The 7,956-nt window shown below is 44.3% G+C and overlaps 1 protein-coding gene across 2 annotated transcripts in view; it reads right to left on the bottom strand.

The window, feature by feature from the left end:
- LAMP5 (lysosomal-associated membrane protein family, member 5) overlaps window positions 1-4,992 on the bottom strand; it is a 14,627-nt gene extending 9,635 nt beyond the window's left edge. Inside the window, exons 1-5 of one of the 2 annotated variants that reach the window (XM_008588477.1) lie at window positions 4,444-4,992; window positions 3,714-3,886; window positions 3,242-3,373; window positions 3,012-3,117; window positions 1,436-1,573 (exon numbers count right to left, since the gene is read on the bottom strand). In XM_008588477.1, the coding sequence (XP_008586699.1) occupies window positions 1,436-1,573; window positions 3,012-3,117; window positions 3,242-3,373; window positions 3,714-3,886; window positions 4,444-4,507 (613 nt within the window). In that variant the 5' untranslated portion in view covers window positions 4,508-4,992. Of the gene's footprint in view, window positions 1-1,435; window positions 1,625-3,011; window positions 3,118-3,241; window positions 3,374-3,713; window positions 3,887-4,443 lie in introns of both variants that reach the window. The other variant, XM_008588476.1, reaches the window with a different exon arrangement.
- Between the last annotated feature and the right edge of the window lie 2,964 nt (window positions 4,993-7,956).

The raw sequence follows: 7,956 nt of genomic DNA, 5'->3' as shown, positions 1-7,956 counted from the left end.
GACCAGGGACCGGCAATGGGATTGCAAACCTCGGTGTTGCTCCCACGTCTCGCTCAAAGCGGGAACCGGTCTGTATGTGGGATCCGAACCCTCGGGCGGGAGTGCTGCCGCGCTTCCCAAGCGGTGCACTATCCAGTGCGCCACCGGGCAGGCCCTAAACCAGTCCCTTTTCTCAAGGACAGTTTAACTTAGAAATTCTCAAGTGGTTTGTGAATAATCACATGGTGAGGTGGGGGTGCATTCTATTCAGTATAGATCGAATGGAAGCTGCATTGTATGCACTCTACATACCTTAGAAGATGACTATGCATAACACAGCTAGAGATTCCCTAATATCCTGTACACTTGAATAGTTGTATTTACCTGGAGGTCCCCAACCCTAAGGAAGGTACACACAAAGCAATTAGAATCTTTCCCCATTTTTTAACCATGAGAAATAAACAGAATATCAAATTGTGTTTAACAACTTCCCCCCTATGAGAAAGAGAGGGAGAGAATAAATGAACGAAATTCACTTATCCCACACTCACCCAATGTAAATTGGTGCTAGACTTGGAAAAAAATTGTAGAAATTTGGACTCCCCTCATTCCCCACCTCCACAGGGATGCAGAGAACAAAGAGAATGTGGGCAACGTGCACCTGCCATGGCTTGATGTCCTCTCAATGGCTAGCACAGACTTGGAGAAAGCCTTCCTCCACCCTCTGAGCAGAAACAGCTAAGGGTAAAAGGCCCAGTGTTCAGGGACCCTTCCCTCCTAGAGCTTCCTGGGCATCCCTCCCAATGAAGGTGAGTGCTGAGTGAAGGCAGAGCTTGGTGGTTCTCTCTCTGTTACCTGTGCAGACACACTCACCCCACTGCATTCCAGCCACATAAAACTTGGACTCACAGTGGTAGACCCTACAGCTGGACATGTATGAAACCACAGCCCAGAAAAGCAAAGGCCCTGCTCCAATCCATGGCTCTCGAGATGACTAACTACTTGAAGATTTGTAGCTGCTGTCTCCCTGGGAAGTTTGCATCAAAATTACAGTTTTTTCCAAGATGACTTTCTTACTTCTCTCCCTATAAAGGTTCATCTTTTGGCAAGGGAAGAAAGAGAGGGAGGGAGAGAAAGGTAAAGAAATATAGGAAGGAAGGGAAAGAAAGAGGAAAGAGAATAAAGGAAAGAGAAGAGAGGGAGGGAGAGAGACAGAGGAGAAAGGATTAAAGTGAAGGAAGAAGGGAGGAGGGAGAGAAGGAGAGAGAAAGAGCTGCTGAGAAAAGTTCATACGTTCAGCTTACGGCCCTCTTATTCTTTGAAAATTATTACAGAGGGAGGCAGTATCATTTCAGCCTAGAGCAAACCCAGAGGCAACCTGGGGTGCTAGCAGGTCCCTTCATTCCTTGCTCCAGCCATTCCTGGCTCCTCCTCCCCATGCCCCCAATCAACTCACCTTCACTGAAGATGAAATCTGAGATGATGTCAAAGGGCTGGATGTGGACTTCTGACAAGATCATTGTGACTGTCTTCTGCGGATCGCTGGAGGCCAGTGAAATGAACTGCTGAGCTTGACACTTGTAGGACTTCCCAGCTGGGGTAACCAAGGCAGAGAGGTGATGCGAGTTGACCGTGTGCTTCCCAGCTGCAGCGAAGGCCCAAAGCAATAGTTAGGCCCCTCTGGCTGGAAGACCCCTCCTGCTCCTAACCCATGTGTGCCAGAGTGGCTCTTGCCTCTCAGCCCCAGGTCTCCCCAGTCCTCCTGTCCTCCCTGTTGCCAGGCCAGGGCTGGGGCTCTACAGAGGGTATCAAGTCATGATGAAGGACAAACGCACCCATTCTCTTATGAGCCAGGGCTCCGTAAATATTATTTTGTAATTCCTTTTTGGAAGAGGAGAGTGATACCTAAAAACCCCACCCTTTTTGACTATATAAAACCTAACGGTGCGATTCCTGAGACACAAAGAACAGTGACTTGGTTCTCCTCATTTCATACCGGCAAAGAATAAAACAAAAGAAAAACTCCAAGAAGTGAGGAATGTTATATTCCTCACTCAAAGAAGCATGGGCGATAGCTGGTGCTCTGGGCCGATCCCCCTGTACTCATATATATATATACTTTGGAAGTCTCCATTTTCTCCTTTTCTGGATTAAGTTTGGTTTCTTTACTTTTTTATTTTTTTGGTCTCATTTAACTGGGTGGCATCTTGAATATGAATTTTGATGAAGAGGAAAAAATACTCTTTTACTGTGATGAGAAAAGGGGGTGGAAAGGAGAGATGACATGTATTCTTTTATGTATTCAATAAAAATCCTTTCCCAGCTCAGATGTCTGGGTGGAAGGCCTCATTATGAGTAAAACAGACAATTTATAAAGAAAAAAAAAAAAACTAAATTTAAATGTTGTCTTTGCCTGCAGATAGGAACATTGTTATCTGGGGGGTGGATGTTCCCACGGTATTTTCGGAGGATCTAGGTGAGTTGTTGGAGGGATGGGCAGGAAAAGCTAATAAATTAATCCACGTGTAGAATCCACTCTGAGGTGGCTGCAGTCAACGACTGAAGATTTCGTGCGAGCCACGCTGCCATGCACAAATAGGTACTGAAGGCCATCAAATCCTGACTGTAAAAGTAAGTCGCACTGCCCGCTTGCAGTTTAGCGCATGGGAAGAAAATAAAGATACAGCTTAGCCTTCTCCATGCTCTTTCAAAGGCCAGATCACAAGAGGTGGTTCTGAAACAACAAGGGGACGACACGCCCTCAAGGGACGTCTCATTAGGATCAGACCATGGGTGAGGGACTGGTCCTCAGGCCCTGGGTTCTTTGCGCATCTACAAGGCTTGAGACCCAGAGGACTCGAGGGAGCTCCCACCTCCTTCGCCGTAGAGAGCAAGCCAAGGCCGGAATTGGCCTGGGGGCGAAACACCGGATTGGTTTCCAAGACCCCAAGGAATTCGTCCTCCAGGCCTGCGTTCCCTGCTGTGTCCGCGCTTTCCAGGGCTCCCTCCCCATTCCCGCTGCTTCTACTCACCACTGACTGAATCTTTAAAGTGGGTCTTCTCCGAGGAGTCATAGACAAACTGCACCTTGCTCAGCCTCCACGTCGCCTCGGGTCCTTTGGACGTGTTGTGGCTTTCCTGCCGAGCGACGAAGGCACACGTCAACTTCCCTGGTGGCTTTGAGGTCTGGAATCCCAAGGGCCACCATTGCCCACACCCTCTCGGAGCCTGAGGCCCCTCTGCGCACCCGGCTTGGAGTTACCTTTACAAAGAGCATTTTGAGCGCGTACGCGCGATCCACCCAGAACACCTGCAGCTCCGACTCGTTGTGGCCACAGCGGCCATTCACCTCAGCTCCCCGGGTCAACGCGATATCAGCCTGTTCTGTGATCAGCTGGGAACACAGACGCCCCGCGCCCCCTCAGCACTCCCGGCCCCGGGGGGCTGTAAAGGGCTGCACGCTTGGGCGCTCCCAGGTCCGGGAACATGCGGTTAGATGCTGCTCTACGTGCAGACCCGGCCCGTAGGGAAGCAGAGAAAGGGAAGTTTACTTTCCAAGCAGGCAGGGCGAGCAGAAGGCGTTACAAGCCGGAACCCTCATGCAGCATTCGGGAGCCGCCTGCAGGAGGTGGGGGCGGGGGAGGGAAGGCCAGCCAGGTCTTCTCAGGACCTTGAGGGAGGGTCCCCTTTGCCCTGGAGCCCTACGAGCAAGCTGGGGAGGAAAGAATCCTTACATCGACGTAATTGCTGTCCCACACATCGTAAGGCACAATAAATCTGGCTTCAAACTCTGCCATGAGACACGTCGTCCCATTTTCCCGCACCACAAATATATCTTTTTCAGGGTTAGCGGAAAGGCCTGAGAGATTTTCCACTTCCTGTTCTGCCATAATGTGAGCCATTGTATCTGCGAAACAAACAAACAAAAATCCCATCAGTTCAGGGCTCAGCCAGCCCACGCGTCTTGGACACAAGGGTGGAGAGACCAGAAGGTGTTCTGCTGGCTTTGGTGTGACAAAATTCCCTGCCAGCAGCTGTGTGCTCTGTGAGCCTTTTCTCTAACACAGAGCTAACAAACTCGATTCCGTTGCTGTTAACTCACAATGAAAATATATATTTTTTTAAATTTAAAACCCTCACTAATTTGTAATACGGCTGCATTTTTTCCCCCTATATCTTGAAGGCTTAAAACCAAATCTTTCTTGCCAATGTTCCGACCCCACGAAGCTGGCCTGTCTAGTGCTCTACCTGGGAAATGCCACACACGTGTGTGGCTCTCGGGGGAATTCCATGCTACCGGCGAGGAAGATCCTCTCCCCGCGCCCCAAAAGGGGCGGGGGGGGGGGCGGGGGAAACGGCAAAATAAGGGCCATATTTTTATCTTTAGCTACCGCCTTTACTATGCCGGCTTTATTCTCTGCGAAGAGTGCATCCCGCCCTCCCAGTCGCCAAAACGCTGCTTACAGAACAGCATCAGGAAAACTCGAAGTCTGTCGGCGCTGGGGATCGCTCTTCGTCGGAGATCCATGCTCGCCGTGCCGCGAAGGAGGCCAGATGTGCTGCTGCGGAGGCTGCCCGAGAGGGAATCCCTGAAAAATCGCCGCTGGAGTGGGTCGGAGTGAGCGAGGGGCGGAGGACGGAGAGGCAGGCGGGAGGGAGCACGTGTTCTGGGAGCGCTGGCTAGGACTCGGCGTTGGGTGCTGCACCGACCGCTGCTGATGAGCAAGTCAGCTCACTGCAGAGGAAAGGAACGCGCGGCTGGGGAGCTGTCCGCGGCTGCCAATGCTGAAAGGAATCTGGTCCTTTCGCAGGATGGTTGTGGTTTGGCTTGTACAGAGGGCCAATAAGATGGGGGGAGGGGGGTTGCTAAAATTCTCCCTCGGTCTGTCTTCTGTTCTGCAATTGCGTCTGCAAAGATGGGTCTTTCCTGAGAAACTTAATAGCACCCTCAGACTTATTATATCTCCCTACCGGGTAGTTATTATGTAGTGTAGATATCATATCACTGAAGTCCTGACTTCTGAAATTGTGTCTGGTTTCTGAAAGAAAACAGAGCATAAATAGTTGCTGCTTTCGGGGGAGAGGGGTAGGCAGGAATAGAGAAGGAAAATGCTATGGCAACGTCTCCTGTATTTAAAGACATCCCCTTCTCTCCCTTCCTCTCAATGAGCTTATGGATTTAAAGTTAAACTGATGCCTCCTCAAAAGAGGCTGTCAGACAATGCAGTATATTTATTTGTGTGAGTTCTTCTCTCTGCGTGCATGAGGTCTCTGAACTTTGGGGTCACCTACCCTCACTCATTGTATTGTGACCACTCTACCAAGAGGGATGTAAGTGAATGTGAAGCTGGTGAGGGCTATCTAAGGTCTCCTAGGACAGGAATTTTAGAATCATGCCCTAAGTAATGTCACATAGTTATGTAAGAAAAAACACACACTGATATTACACTAAAGCCTCTAGCAGAACAGGACAACAAATACTACTGGGCTAATTCCTATATTTAAATTTTTGGTAGCTTTCTTATTTTTTTAATATTTGCTTTATAAATCATAATACAGCTCTTTCAGGAACAGAGCTGTATTTATCAATTTTGGTGGTATCCAAATATTTCATTTCTTAGGGATATTTCATTATGTGAATGAATGAATAATTGTTGCATCAGTAATAAAATTTCATAAAACAATGTTATATTAAGGGGTAAATTGCAAAGTATTTTTACCTACATTGTCTAATTTGATCTTCCGCCACAACCTTAGAAGGTAGGCAAGGGAAAGTATAGAGTATTGTGGTTGTAAATACTTCAAAACTGAGGTCCACAGAAATTAAATGACCTTCCAAAATGTCACATGGTCAGTTAGAATTAAAATAGAAAAATCACATGCTTTAACTTTGTAAGAATCATCTTCATTTCTCCTTATATAATACTTTGACTCCAAAATATATATTTGACTTCCACAAAAAATCTTTATTTAATAACCAAATAACAAGTTGAAACCTAAAATTTCTATCAAGAGTTCATATCCCTGAAGAACATAGAGTGCTATTTTAAGTACAGTCATGCTCTGACATAGTATTTTATGTAACATGTCTATATAATTCATTTGGCTTTTAATATGTTCCTGTATCAATAAATAGTTCACTAGCAATCCTAATTATGAAACAATATTTAAATTGATACCATATTTTTACATCTTTACTTCTACATCTGTATTTTGATATTTCATCCAAACATTCCTCAAGAACTTTACATAAATGGTTATTTATAGAAGAATTGAGGCAAGACTGTGATTGATAAAAGATCAATTCTTATCAATTGAGTGGAAGTTGCAAAATTGTACACCAAATTTTGTCATGTTAGCAATTATTATCAAACACTTCTTTTCATGTAATACTGTAAAAATGAGAAAACAATGAAACACATGTTTATTCTCTTTCAGTCTCTCTCCCTCTGCAGTATTTTAATGAGGAAAAAATGGGTAGATTTTAGGGGATTCGCTATTTATTACTTTTGTGACCTTGTGCAGATTTTAGTTGTCCTCATCTAAAAATTTGGGATAATAGCCCAGGGGATGGCTAGTTAGGTCAAATAAGTCAATGAATGTACAAGCATTCAAAACAAAATGCTGACAATTTCTCTGATTATTGCAGATATCCTCACCTTATAAGTTGTTAAAAGATCAACTTAATTCATGAATATCTGCTTCAATAATAAAAGATTAAACGGAAAGTAGTGTTGGTCATTGATGTTAAAATATCATAGTTGATTAATAAATCAGATGGTGGTCCCTTTGAAAATGGTTTCTTTCCATTCCTGGTATAAATAATCTCTTTGTAGACACCAGAGAGTACTCAAATGAGTAGAAAGGAAAAAAGAAAGCAGTTTTAACCCTTTCTTCTTGGAAGGATCATTTTCAAAGCATAATTAACTCAATGCCCTTTGGGGAGGTTAATCTTAAACATGACCTACAAATATGCTTTAATTTATTCATCTTATCTCCAGTGGTACTTGTGATACAATAGGAATTGGATCATTATACCTACAACTTTCACCTACATTAATTAAACAACTTTCTAATTATCCTGGGGAAAAATTCTTCAGTTCCTTAAAATAAACAAAGAGGTGATAAAAGAGCAAAATTTTCCCTTAAATCATAAAGATATTAACAAAGTTTCCCAGAATTGCCTCCACTTTTTATTTCTCAAGTATGAGAGAAGATAAGACAAACTGATGTAAACATGTACACTTTTGTGGGTGCTGCCTGTGTCATTTTTCATCATTGCTGCTGGTGGTCAATACAAAATATCAGGGGTATGTGTGACTCAAACACACTGGATATGTGATCTCCTCTAGATCCTCTAGGTTCTTCAGAGGATTCTCTGCAATTTATGTATTTACTTACTGAATTAGCCTTTATGAATCTCATGCCTTTGGGTGGTTGCTATATTGTAAAAGTGGAAGAAAAGGCAACTTACAGTTTGGAAGGGAGAACATAAGAACATGCATGAAGATATGGTGTAGATTAGCACAATGTATGAATGGATGTTTAGGGAAAAAAGGCAAGACCGCCTTCCAGGAGAGGAGAGGGGAGTTTGGAATTGACCTGTAATGGAAGACACTAATGGGCAATGCAAATGGAAGAAAGACCTAGTGAATCGGGAAGTCAGTGCAAACACATAACTCTCCATTCTCCCATGTTTATCAGTTTGCAACAAAGAAGAAATTAGGCCTCAAATCCACCATGCCTTGTATACTACATAACCTCTATTTGATTTCTTTATTTGACTGTTTATCCACATAGGGCATATACAAGGAATGGTATATGCAAAACTTGTCCTAAATAAAATTAAACTTTTTGGGTTGTTATGTGAATCTCTTTATACTTACTGCACAAGTAATTGACTTGTATTTGTGGAATCGGGAAGCTAAATTATGAAAATCAGGAAACAATACTAATTAGAAAAGCATATTTGTGAGC

This window comes from Galeopterus variegatus, unplaced genomic scaffold (assembly GCF_000696425.1).
Source record: "Galeopterus variegatus unplaced genomic scaffold, G_variegatus-3.0.2 Scaffold4860, whole genome shotgun sequence".
Classification (NCBI taxonomy): Eukaryota; Metazoa; Chordata; class Mammalia; order Dermoptera; family Cynocephalidae; genus Galeopterus; species Galeopterus variegatus.
Note: the sequence above shows the minus strand (reverse complement) of the source record. Positions and strands in the feature narration are given on the sequence as shown.